The following is a 13,435-nucleotide window of genomic DNA, read 5'->3' on the forward strand; positions in this document are numbered from 1 at the left end:
GCTTTAATATTTTACTATACATTTTTATTATCGAGTAGATCCCCCTTTTCATAAAAAAATTGTTCGACGTGATTTAGTATTAAGATTAACTATGATTAAATATTGAAACGTTTAAATATTAAACTATATAGAATTAACATTTTAATGCGATAGGAATATTTGATAAAAATTTCGATAAATAAAATCCGAAAATTCATTTTATAAATCAAAACAATTAATAATAATTATCTAAAATACTTACTGTGTTTCGATATCCTAGAATTTCATAAATTTTACGCTAGAAAATGTAGGAATAACGTCTGTAATTTTAATTGGACAAAATAGAAGCCACGAACCCTCCCAATACCTTCGAAATCCTTGTTAATCATAGCGATTGTTACAACTTACATAATGATTTTAATATATAAACTTCTATGCCAATAACATAAGCAGGATGGATTTATTTGTCCCTACAATCTCAGAAATTACTAAACCGTTATTAAGAAATTGTATTAATGTTCAAAAACATGTCGAATATTTTTTTTTTTATATTTAGAAAAAGTAATGCAGCGACCCGTAAATTTATCAATTTCAAGCTACAGTGAAATGGAAATTTGGACATAAACTAATGTTGTGTTAACTACTATTGGAAATTTCTTTTGTAAGCTTTCTACAACAGTGCAAAAGCATAATGATATTTTAACAGTGGCTTGGTCGTTAAATGTTTTGGCAAACTCCATCGTCCTAGTTTTCACATTCGGTTTTCGGTAAATTAAATGCTTTCCACTACTACGGTAATGACGGCTTTGTTTTGTGCTATTCTTTGATCACGGTTTAGCTCTTTTTTTTAATCTAGCTTAGAATTTTTATAAATAAAGCATACTCTTACTTTTATTATTGCAATATTTATAAAAATGAAAGTTAGTTTTATACGTTTTACAACTTAAATAACACTAATTTGTAATTTAGTAATGAATTTTATACTCGAGAAACTAGAGGCACAAAGATCATATCTTCAAAAAATATTTTCAGGACATGAACGAGAACAAAGTCCTTGTTTTTTTAGATATACCAACAAACAGATATCATTTCTCATAAACATTTACGTAACTAGGAATGTAGTGTAAGTGGGTTGGTAATTAATATACAAGAAAGTGAAGAGACATGTATGTAAAACGAAAAGAGGGAATGTGACGTGCTTGAGCCTCACGCTTCTCATTCATACGACAAAACATAGAAACTCCAATAGTAACTCTTACATACTATGAGATCTTATGTGCCTCGTGTTACTGTTACTCTGTTCAGCCGAAAAACTTATGTAAAAAAAAGATATCGTTGTCTGTGGTTTTTTTTTTAAGCGAGTAACTTTTTTAGCTCTAGTAGTGTCGAGGTCACATGTGTCAAAACTATTGTCATCTTTGTTTCTTTTAAGAGTATGAGCAAGATACTAATATGTTTTTTACAAGTATAATGGCAGTGGAAACTTAGTAAAAAACATTATGTTCAATCGTTGTAGATTTTTATATTACTTTTCCAATGTAACAAGTATGGCACAGTAAGTATTTTTAATATAAACTTGGAGTAAGGTTCCATATTTCGTTATCAAATCCCGACATTAAGGGACTTTCGTATTCGAGATTACATTTTTCATTTCGGTCTCGTCAATTACATTGTTAGTTTAATAGAATACTAATCATTGAGAGGTAATTCTTTATATTATTAGGAAGGGATAACATCGGTTTAAGTAAATATCTTTATCAGCTTTTTGTTAGAGTAAATTGTTATAAATTAGGGCATTGTAGGTGATTTTGAAGGTAATTTAAATTTTATAGCTTTACTTACCGACGACCAAAAATAGAAAAAAAACGTAGTTTAACTTATACGTTAGAACCAACCTTAAAATATTAATATCTTGAAATGTAAACTGTATTTTTTACAGAACACGGCCCAAAAATGTCTTGTAGCTATATCTACTTCACTGGTATATTGTTTGTATGTACCTAGATACCTGATAATAGAAAGATTAAGGCTGAACATGTTAACGATATAAAGTCGTCACAACATGGAACTTACTGCTGTTATTACAAAATACAATATTAAAAATATGCAAACCAACGAATCGGAAACTATTTAATATTCGATAATTACAAAAGGACAATTATTTAAATTTTCAATAGCCTTGTTTGCAATTCGAAGATTCAAGTGTACAATAATATAAAATAAATCTGTATTGTGACGACTATAGAAGTTAACATTAACCGTTGGTGTCTCAGACCAAAATCTCTGTCATTATCTTTGACAAAACACAGATAAAAATGTATTTTAAACGGACATTTTGGTCTCGGAAACCCACAGTAAATTTGCTAATTATTTCCGAGTAGGAAGGGAAAATAGTAAGGGTTTTAGAAAACATTATAAAGCCTCTTATATCGAAATCTAATATCCCGTCATACATATCTAGTTATGTTTAAATATAGACATTTATCTATATCGTTTTCGTCTAAATCTTCGTTAAAACTTAACAGACATAAATAAAAATTATTTAAATAAACTAAAAATTTGTTATATCTTACTATAATTATTTATTCAAAGAAAATACAGTAAATTTAAATGATTGAAAAATCGCACAAATGTAAGAAATAAAACGTTTTATCTCTACTTGTTATGTATTATTAATAATATTTATTATATTTTAGTTAACTAGATTTTTAATAGAAATGCTTAATGTTACAGAATTGCTATTCTTTATTGTAAGTAAAAAAAATGTTTTAAAATAAATTACGAACACGCATATTCATTATTTACTTATCTGTCGGATTCTGTTGATTAACGTCGAAGAAAATATTTACCCTAATCTAACTATACTTTCAGCTTAGATATTCCTGCGTGAGGCAAAAGAAATATGTATTCAAATGATAGAAATAATGTTTTATTAAAAATACAAATAAACGTTTGTACACAATTTATTACACGTATAAAATACCGTACGTACATACTTGCATGTTTTGTGTAAAAACTCGACGTTTTCATAAGTCCCAGCTGACTGCGACTACTTTTAAAGCAATTTATTTTACTTATGCACCGGGGAGCAACTATTATAAATGCATGTTGAATTCGCTGTACGTATCTAGTTTTATTATAGAGCGAAATTAACTACAAAATATTTAGGTGCTTAAGTTAGATGATTGTGTAACCCGCAAAATTAATGCTTATTACATTTTCTACCTTTTATACTTACGGAAATACCATTTTATAAATAACGTTTTACCGTTTATTATAAGCATCCTATAGGTTTAGAATAGTACTCTTCATCCGTAAGTTTGTGTGTTTTTCAACTTCAGTTTACGTTGCAACTTAACTATTGGTTTGGAGACAAATGTTCCTCTGTACCATTTATGTTCATGTAACGTCTCTCTTCTTTTTTTTTAAATGCCGTTCAAAGTTCCCTAAACTACATAAATTAAAATATGAATTTACTAATGCAGCTTGTTCATTGCACAAATTCAATATCTAAACTTTCTTCATTAATTAATTTTATGCAAACTAAATCGTTAGCTGGGTCAGATTATACTATCTTTGAGCTATACGTGCATGTATTATATAAATTACTCTAAAATTGTTTATATGGATTAAAACTTAATACATTTTTCATAGACTTACATATTTTATTTGATTTATCATAGCAATACGCAATTTACGCCCGACGGACACTCAACATTAAAATTTTAATTTAATAATAAATTTACAATTTACAATTTTGCTTGTTTAAATTTTATCCTGTATAATGATACTTCTATGAAACATTTTAATTGTGATATTAAATTTTATATGTTGTCCTTTCTATGTATTGTAATAGACCCAAAAGCGCAAATTATAATCATTGTACGAAAACGGTGTTTTCATTTTTATCCAACTCTTTCTTACGAGTAACTCCCTTCTACCCACTATTTCGTCCGCGCAGAATTAAAAAATGTAGCCTATGCACTGTGCTAGGCGGAATTTCCAGCGTTAGCTAGTTCAATTATCCATCTAAAGCATTTTCAATATTAATAACAATAACGATATTGAAAATACTTTAGATGGATACATTATAATATGTAATAGTTATATTTTATGGAAAAATGTGTTAGAAGAACAAGCGATACGAACGATATAATAGAAAATCGATTTTTGTGGAAAATAAAAAATTAAAACTATCTCAAACTACTCTATACTCTTTGATCACATTCAATCACATCACTACTTAAATTTGACATTTGACAAATAACACTAACTTTTGACTTTTGACAACACTTCTGCTTGGTTTGTTTGTGTGAAATGGATTGAATTTGTGCTTGGCCTTAAATTCGGGTGTAATTCACGAAATTAATCTTTTGCATATATTTCACTTTGTATGCTATTTTTTACCAGTACAATCGTGAATTTCTAAACTCGACATGGCTGAAAAATCTACACCCCTTTTAGCTGTCCTACAATTGCTTCGTAAATACAATCTAAAAGTATGAACATATCGTATTCGATCATGTTATCTATCATTATTTTTTATATTATAAGGCGGTAAACGAAGAACCACCAGAATTACACAAAATAACGAAGCGAACGCTGCCCGTAGAAATCTGCAATTGCAGATGCGTTGCCTACTTTTAATCACGCTTCTGGCTTGTCTTCTGTGTGGTCGTGGTATACCACCGGGTTCATGCACCCAACATACATTGTTGTTGTAATGTATTTTCTGCACGTAATTTTAGGGCACTGAGGAAATATTAAGAAAGGAAGCAAGTTTAGGGGATGCCGAATATGAAACATTAAATTTGCCCGAAGTTGAAATAGCAAGCATTCTCACTGCCCATCATACTGAAAGTGACCCTTATAGTTATGAGTTTGCATATGAAGGTCTTAAAAAATTCATTGAAAACTCATTGGATGTTTACAAGGTATTATAGAATTGGTTAATATTTAATAGTATACAGTAAATTAGTTACAAATGTAATGGAAATTTTAAGATTTGCATGCCAATCAAAAAAGTAAGTTATTATGATTTATTTTTCAGTATGAATTATCAACTCTTCTTTATCCAGTATTTGTGCACATGTATTTGCTTCTTATCATATATGACCATAATGAACATGCTGCCAAGTTCTTGGAAAAGTTTGGACCGGAGCAGGAGGATTACTATCAAGATGATTTAGCCAAGCTATGTATTGTTAAACACAAAGATCAAATAAAGTTCAATGAGTTGGCTCAAATTTATAGGTACAATTTAGTAATTATTTAATTTTTATCTCTATGCTTAAACTATGTATAAAATGTAAGTCCTTAGCCCTTTTAAGTAAACCTTTATAAGAAAATATTATAAATAACAAATGCTATTAGTAGTGCTAATCTCATGTTTGTAAATATGTAATTTATATATTTTTTATAGCGCAAACAAATTTGAAGTGCAATTGTCTAGAGATGTGTCATCTCAGTTAAAAAGATTCTTGCAAGAACAGAAGAGTTCAACTGTAATTATAAACATAATTAATAACCACATTCAGATTGATGTTCATGATGGCCCGGGTAGGAATCAGGCGCAAGTGCGAGCCACAGCTGGTGGTCTACTTGGGGAAGCTACAAGAAATGGTTAGCATACTATATATAAATATTTAACTTAGATTTATTTTGATAAATCAAGTTTTTCAAATTAATTGATTAGAAAATATAAACCAACTTTTTGCCTCAAACTATATCAACTTGTATTAATACTAAAAATCTATCAGAATTTCAAACCTTTACAGTTAAAAAAAATTGATTAAGTAACAATTTGACCATGAGATATAATTAATACACACCAAACAACTTTGGGCAGAGTAACATATGGATGATTGATCTGTAAGCTGATCGGAACAATGGGAATATTTTTTCATATGTGTGAATGAGTCTATAGAATCAATAAAGGGGCCCATTGGGCAGATTCATTTGCTCAACAGGATAATTTTTCCATTGGGGCGATTAGACTACAAAGAATAAAATCCTGAATCCAATCCAATTACACCTAAACATTGATTTGAATCAATATATTTTATATATGTGTTTTCATTTTAGAGAATCGTGCTAAAGTTTATTATGGGCTATTAAAAGAACCAGAAATAGAAGTGTTTCCAGTACCAGCTGAAGATGAAGAAGAAGCTGAAGAAACACCAGACAAACCTAAGAAGAAGAAAGCTAAGAAAGAAAATATGTATATGAAAAAGCCAAAATCTGACCCAAATGCTCCACCTATTGACAGAATACCACTCCCAGAATTGTAAGTGGAAAATAACAAGTTTTTAACACTAAAAACTATCAAATAGATATATATTTCATAGAAAAATGTAAAGAAATGTCTGACATCCTGAAAGTACTGTAAATTTCATGGAAATCTGTTCAATCATTTACAAATGTACAGACACAAACAAATATATACAAATATATAAATATATATACATAGCTATATCAATGTTCATATCCTTTGTTTTTTTGCAGAAAAGAGACTGACAAAATTGAGAAAGTAAAAGCATTGCGCGCAAAGCGAGTGCCATTAGGGCCAGATTGTCTCCCATCTATATGTTTCTACACACTCTTGAACAGTGGTCATAGTGCTATCTGTGCGGACATCTGTGACGATTCCACTTTGCTTGCTGTTGGTTTTAGCAATTCAATTATAAAGGTAAATACAATTAGTTTGAATAAATAAAAAACTAATGTAACATATGTGCTAGTTCTTTTTCCTATATTAAAGTTTTTTTATTTATATTCTGAATTTTTTTGCAGGTTTGGACACTTACACCAGTTAGATTGCGTGGTATGAAATCTGCTGATAAGCTGCAAGATATTGATAAAGAAGCAGGTTTGTAATATTTTTAATATTTAATTTTTCAGTATGAATTATCAACTCCACTTTATCCAGTATTTGTTTCTCATATATGACCATAATGAACATGCTGCCAAGTACTTGGAAAAGTTTAGACCGGAGCAGGAGGATTCCACATTCAGTGCCACAGTTCGACTAGCAAGTCCATTTTCATATGTAAAATTTGTTGTGCCATGGAATGTTATTGGACTAATTGTAACTGATGTTTATTTTCAGGGGATGTTTTAGTGAGAATGATGGAAGAAAGAGACAGAGACACATGTAGGACACTTTATGGTCATTCTGGACCTGTGTACAAAGTTGGGTTTGATCTTTTCAAAACAATGCTTTTATCATGTTCAGAAGATAGTACAAGTAAGTTAACCCTATACTTATTAATTTATCTCCAGTTTAAGTACTTCTAGGCTTTAATTATTACTCCATAATTTTAAAAACATAAAATTGGTTGTGCTTTAGTTGAATAATTGTACAGCCAGACTGATTCAAAGTCCAATAATGCATACAAGACCCAACAATAGTACTTAATGTTTTATAATTTTATTTTGGTAGTAAAATTTTGAATCAATTTCAGTAAGACTGTGGTCACTGCACGTTTGGACGTGCCTCGTGGTATACCGAGGTCATACATGGCCAGTTTGGGATGTGAAGTGGTCACCCCATGGCCACTACTTTGCTTCATGTGGCCATGATCGTTCAGCGAGACTATGGGCGACAGACAGTTATCAGTCGCTACGTTTATTTACTGGTCATTTTTCGGATGTTGATGTAATAACTGATTTTATATGAATTATATAAATGTATAACTATTTGTAATTTAATTTCAAATAATTTGATACATATTGCAGTGTGTTCAATTTCATCCGAACTCCAATTACATAGCAACAGGTTCTAGTGACAGAACTGTGAGGATGTGGGATTGTCTGACAGGAAGCCAAGTCCGCGTTATGAGTGGACATAAGGTAAAATTTAAATGCTATTTAATATATGTGATAAAAATCTTCTTGCAAAGAAACATAAAATGTTAGTGTGCATTACATCTTTTACCTTTCATTATTATATACCATTGGTTTTATACATTAAAGGCAATCTTTAAATTAAATAGTTCATTAGTTGCAAAGTTTTTAATTACTGTATATAAATACTATAATAGTAAGATAAGGAACTATGTAATATTTAAAAAATTTATCCTTTCCAGTCAACTGTTTTTACTCTGGCCTTCTCGGTGTGTGGGAGGTGGATCGTGTCGGGCGGTACCGTAGGCGACATACTTGTGTGGGATATATCCAATGGGTCTCTGACTGCAGCACTGCCTCCCTCACACTCTGGGCCTATACACGCTTTAGCCTTCAGTCGCAATGGAACTATTTTATCTTCAGGTTTGTCTATTGGCATACTTTCCATTTATGTCTTCATTCAACATGTTTACAATTTATTGCATTACATGTATTTACTAATGTTATCAATATTTTCAGGTTCCCTAGACTGTACCATAAAGCTGTGGGACTTCACTCAAATAACAGAAGAAATAGTAAATGATGAAACTGGAAGTACCGCCTCAACGTCAAAAGACGAAAAGTATTTGTTGCGTTCATTTGCAACAAAAAATTCACCAATAAAAAGCTTGCATTTCACTCGGCGCAACCTTTTGCTTGGAGTGGGCACATATGAAGGTAGTTCATAAATTATTTATGACAGTTATCTTATTGTTTGGTAATTTTTATAATTTAAGTATAAATAAAAGTAAATTTATTATTCATACTTTTATTCATTTTATTAATAATTTAAAGTACTTGAAGAAGATATGATCTTTCCGTAGTGATAAATTGTATAATCAAATTCAGTATAGATTCATTACATCTTGCAACTTGTGTCTTCATAGCTTGTTTAAAATCTTCTTTTACTCCTTTGTCAGCACCACGAGTGCCTATCCTTCTTTGTCCCAAATGTTGGGAATTCGTGAATATATCTAGTGCTATATTTTTTCCTTGTTCATTCCAAATGAAACTAAGCTCTTCAAGAAAATCTATGTGTATTATGTATGTTGAAAAAAGATGGTAATGAAAAACACCTTTCTGTTTTATTATATCTAAAATTTGGATAAAAATTGCCTCCTCTTGTGGCCACCCGAGTTGCATGAGAACTAAAATATGTCCGTAAGTTAAATCAGCATTACTGCCAGTACTTAAAAGAATTCTAATTAGTAATGTACAAAAATAGTGCACAATAGCAACTTTTGTCAGTGGTAAGAAATGCAGATGTCTATGCTTGCCTCCAACAATAAGATCTGTTTCCAATACACCTTCTACAGTTGGGAGTTGAGATAGAGCAGCTAAAATAGCTTCAATACAAAGTGAATATTTTTTTTGGGCAAAGTTAATGGATACTCTGATTATATTTGCGCTTAAATTATTTAAAGTTGCTGGAGGAGTAGTATCTTCGTATCTTCCCCTGTAAAGTGCTATTTCATCACTGAAGCCTTCTGTCCATGGTTTGACTTGCAATTGTGACACTAATTTCATAAACTCTCTGGCTATTAGTTCATTACTGTTTAAAAGTTCATAAGCATTTGCTGCTGCTTGAAACTGATGTGCTGATATTCCAGTTACTTCTATATCCCCTTTTCTTCTTTTAGATGGTGGCTGATCTGGGTCTGACAAAGCTTCAACAAGAATATGATTACCTTTAAGTGTTTTTTGTTCATACAGTGACCTCAAAAAAAATGTTACTCCACAATATAAAATCTCACGACAATCTTCATGTCCTCTTAAAGACATTAATTTTTGGAAGTATGTTTCTTTATTCAAACTGTTACTGTAGTTAACTAAATATGTATCCCAGCCCAGCTGTCTTCCCAGTAGATCTAATACCCCATAGAGTCTTTGCCAAGGATCAGTTATGTCATTATCAGTTTCATCATACATATAAGAATTATAAAAATCTATTGCCTTAACCATAAGACGTTGCAGTAATCTTGGAGATTCCAAGGAACTGAGTAGGGGTAACGTTTCCACCACTAACAAACGAGCGTATCTGTTATCATAGAGGAATTTGTCAGTATTAATCAAAGTTTTCACCAAACTGTCGACGCCGAGTTGTGGAAATTTTTTAAGAAGTAAAACTAGCAAGCGACAGTGTTCCATAGTATCATCACTATTTTCAACACTGGTTTTAAGAATTGTTAACTGCATATCTGGACAAATATTATCAAACATTTGGCTTAAGAAACTAGGTTCATTAGATTTAAGGGCATTAGCAATCGACAATATTTCAGGCAATAATTTTGAGACATTTTGTCTTGACATCAAGAGAGAAGTGAAGCATTCTGCTGCTTCTTGAACATTTCCTGATTGTTTTTCCATCAAATAGGCTTCAAATTGTATTTTAAAATTGGTTGGAAATAAGGTTTTTGCAGTAAGCATCCATGCCTTAGCGGAATAAATGTTATTTTCGCTTTGCGCTTGCTTAGCTCTTATGATAATATAATCTCCATCAGTGACAAAATCGTTTACCGTTGCCGGCATTTTTATATTATTTTTATTCGACTAGATTGACTTTATTAAAATCACAAATACTTATAGGAAATTATTCTTCGTTTTTCAGTTGCTTATGGTTAGATTGTGCTCAAAGAGCAAAAACAAAGTTATGGTATTTGCATAATTTGCTTTCTTATTGCAGTAAAACCATAACCGGAATACAGATTTTAACTTAATAGCATTATGACATCGTAACAACACATCAACATAATTATGTAATTATAATTTGGTTATACTGATTTAATTGAAAGGTATTTTGGATTAGCACTTTTAGTGTATCTACTCTTTGGTAGTAAAATCAAAAGATTCTGTCTATGGTCTTGAGAGCCAATCAGCATCAAGCAATGAGCGCAACAAAACAACAAAAAATTACTCTTCTGCACCATATATACTAGTTGTTACTTTAGTTCCATTATTTATTATCAATATCAATATTGTGTGAATTGAATGGAAATAAAATAATATTAAATTACTTTATTCACAAAAGCAAGTTTAAACAGCATATAAATGCATATCCATTACCAACCTAGTCGAAAAATGTATTATTATGACCATCGTAAATCATATAGAATACCAGAATACGTTTTAGAAACAATATTTTCATATTTAAGCTTATCTGATATACGAAATTGTTCGTTAGTTTGCAAAAGTTGGTATAGAATTCTTAGTGATGAGAACCACGAAATATGGAGATATCACTGTCATAAAAAACTGGCAGAAGAAGTATTGAGATCCGATCTACTATCATCAGTTAAAACCTATAAAGCAAAACTTAGAGCACACTTCCACGCATGGAGTCCTCGAGATTGCTCTAGGAATATTCACATAAAACCAAATGGATTCACTTTACACAGGTATTTAAAAAGTGTCATAAACGTTAATATTAATAGTTTTCATTGTATTATCATCATCATCTATCTAGCATTATCCTCTTCACGTGTGGTTGGTGCTGCTTATATAAACCTTAAAATTTTTCCTTATTTATTTTCAGAAATCCAGTGGCTCAAAGCACTGATGCTTGTAGAGCCAAGATAGGATTTTATCATGGTCGACATGCCTGGGAAGTTATATGGGAAGGACCTCTAGGAACTGTTGCTGTTGTTGGAATATCTACTAGAGATGCACCATTACAGTGTCAGGGTTATGTGGGACTGTTAGGTTCAGATGAACAAAGTTGGGGATGGAATTTAGTTGATAATCATTTATTGCATAATGGTCAAACCCAGGGCCACTATCCACGACTCAATAATTGCCCCAAATATCAGGTATGAATATTTTACGCTTTAGTTATGTAGACTAAAATATAAATTTACATGTGGATTACTATAGTTGTGGCTGTAGGAAAGATGTAACATTTTTGTAAAAAGGCAATAGTTTTCTAGTCCTTACTGGTTTGGTTCCTTTGACTTAAGTGGAATTATTGCATTAAATGAAACACAATTCAATATACACATTTATTTTTTATTTCCATTACAGGTAGGAGAAAGGATAAGAGTTGTTTTAGATTGTGAAATTGGCACTTTGTCATTTGAAAGGAGCTATGAATTTTTAGGAGTTGCATTTCGAGGTTAGTATAATTTATTTTTACTAGAAATGCTTGACACACATAGAGGGTGATAAAACTGTTTAAAGAATGCATATTCAGATGTATTGTTGGACGAGCACAAATCGAACTTGATAGATGGAAATTACTATAGTATAAATTTACCCCTTTTGGTTATGGGTATGTTAATTATATTATGATCTTAATTAATAAATGTTTTTTACAGGCCTTCCAAATAGAAAGTTGTATCCAACTGTATCTGCTGTTTATGGAAACACAGAGGTGTCTATGGTGTATTTGGGACCTCCAATGGATGGTTAATAATTTTTGGATTAGATATGTTACCCCAATTAACAGAGTGTGATATAATTTATCTTTAGTTGTGATAGTTGTATTGTTTCCGTTGAAATTTTCATTATCAGGAGTACTTAAGTATTAATTCTAGTCATTTTAACAATTTTACAACATTCCTATTAAATAAGATGCTTTTTTTGTTGCCTTAATTTTATTGATATTATGTATTCTTTCAAACGAAGCAAAGAATATTATTTGCTATGTCACTATGTAGGTAAATTTTTTGTATTTAAAGATTGAGACTTTATTTGTAAATTTTCAATTAAATGATCTGAATTAACTTGTGTGGCAGATCTAGTAAATGTTAAGTATAAGTTTTATCTTCAAAATACATGAATTTATTGATTAAAAATAAAATGAGCAAAACTTAACTATTTATTAAATAATGCTGGACATATGAAAAATCTAACTGTAAAGTTTCCCATTATTAAAAAATACTAGTACACAAAATATACGTCAAAAGTATATCGGATAAGATGACTGATTGAGATGTATGTAAGAGTAGTACATATTGTCGACACTTTGTAGAGTAGGGCAGGATAATGATGACTTGTACGCAAAATATCTTGTTATCGCTCGCTTTTGACTACAATGAGATTGATATATTTTATGTCCAGTTGTTTCAGCAATATAAACTGTAAACTCATGGTAAATACTAAAATTTATAATTCTTGTAATATCACTTCACATTTGTAGTAAATGCTTACCTGTAAAATGCACTTGACAAGAGAAAATGCTGTTTACGACCGGCTTGAATTATTTAATGCCCTTTTCTGAAAAGTGTTATTTTCCATTCTGCTAATCTTTGTTTTATTTAACTGTTTAAATAAGTGAGCTATGTATTTACCTACAGGTATTTTGTAATTACTCATATAAATAAGTCATATTTTGTTGTATAATTATATATTTCTAGTCATAATTTATGTATCAAGTTGTTAAGCAATTTTGTGTGATAATTTTGTAGCAGATTTTTAAATAGTTTGTATTTTATTTGTGAATGCTTATTGTCTGATTTTATAGACTCGATGGAATCCCGAAGGACACTATTTTTTCTTTATTTATTTATTTGTTTCACAAAATTGCATTTATAGGTTTAAGGGCGCAATGGTCGTACGCATTCCAAATAAATATTGC

At 30.6% G+C, this 13,435-nt stretch overlaps 3 protein-coding genes across 4 annotated transcripts; 2 read left to right on the top strand and 1 right to left on the bottom strand.

The window, feature by feature from the left end:
* The first annotated feature begins 4,240 nt into the window (after positions 1–4,240).
* Positions 4,241–9,657, top strand: Taf5 (TATA-box binding protein associated factor 5). Of its 2 annotated transcripts, XM_013325554.1 has the most exons (13): positions 4,241–4,478; positions 4,728–4,913; positions 5,030–5,232; positions 5,402–5,601; positions 6,064–6,265; positions 6,484–6,667; positions 6,772–6,847; positions 7,088–7,225; positions 7,443–7,636; positions 7,717–7,830; positions 8,067–8,247; positions 8,344–8,541; positions 9,504–9,657. In XM_013325554.1, exons 1-13 carry the CDS (start codon positions 4,416–4,418, stop codon positions 9,512–9,514), a joined length of 1,950 nt encoding a protein of 649 aa, XP_013181008.1. In that variant the 5' UTR covers positions 4,241–4,415; the 3' UTR covers positions 9,515–9,657.
* Positions 8,599–10,485, bottom strand: IntS10 (integrator complex subunit 10). Its single transcript, XM_013325555.1, has one exon. The coding sequence runs from the start codon at positions 10,390–10,392 to the stop codon at positions 8,653–8,655; it is 1,740 nt and encodes a 579-aa protein (XP_013181009.1). The 5' UTR covers positions 10,393–10,485; the 3' UTR covers positions 8,599–8,652.
* An 89-nt stretch (positions 10,486–10,574) lies between these two features.
* Fsn (F-box synaptic protein) lies at positions 10,575–12,494 on the top strand. The gene is made up of 4 exons (XM_013325556.1): positions 10,575–11,258; positions 11,396–11,669; positions 11,881–11,971; positions 12,174–12,494. Exons 1-4 carry the CDS (start codon positions 10,912–10,914, stop codon positions 12,266–12,268), a joined length of 807 nt encoding a protein of 268 aa, XP_013181010.1. The 5' UTR covers positions 10,575–10,911; the 3' UTR covers positions 12,269–12,494.
* The last annotated feature ends 941 nt before the right edge of the window (positions 12,495–13,435 follow it).

Source organism: Papilio xuthus, unplaced genomic scaffold (genome assembly GCF_000836235.2).
Source record: "Papilio xuthus unplaced genomic scaffold, Pxut_1.1 DF824655.1, whole genome shotgun sequence".
In the NCBI taxonomy this organism is placed as follows: domain Eukaryota; kingdom Metazoa; phylum Arthropoda; class Insecta; order Lepidoptera; family Papilionidae; genus Papilio; species Papilio xuthus.

What these genes read in the sequence shown, in the direction of transcription:
- Taf5 (XM_013325554.1), top strand. Translation starts at nt 4,416, where the DNA reads ATGGCTGAAAAATCTACACCCCTTTTAGCTGTCCTACAATTGCTTCGT. An exon ending in TTCGTAAATACAATCTAAAA is followed by an intron (nt 4,479 to 4,727) that starts GTATGAACATAT and finishes ACGTAATTTTAG; the next exon opens with GGCACTGAGGAAATATTAAG. An exon ending in GAGTTGGCTCAAATTTATAG is followed by an intron (nt 5,233 to 5,401) that starts GTACAATTTAGT and finishes TATTTTTTATAG; the next exon opens with CGCAAACAAATTTGAAGTGC.
- IntS10 (XM_013325555.1), bottom strand. Translation starts at nt 10,392, where the DNA reads ATGCCGGCAACGGTAAACGATTTTGTCACTGATGGAGATTATATTATC.
- Fsn (XM_013325556.1), top strand. Translation starts at nt 10,912, where the DNA reads ATGCATATCCATTACCAACCTAGTCGAAAAATGTATTATTATGACCAT. An exon ending in AATGGATTCACTTTACACAG is followed by an intron (nt 11,259 to 11,395) that starts GTATTTAAAAAG and finishes ATTTATTTTCAG; the next exon opens with AAATCCAGTGGCTCAAAGCA. An exon ending in ATAATTGCCCCAAATATCAG is followed by an intron (nt 11,670 to 11,880) that starts GTATGAATATTT and finishes TTTCCATTACAG; the next exon opens with GTAGGAGAAAGGATAAGAGT.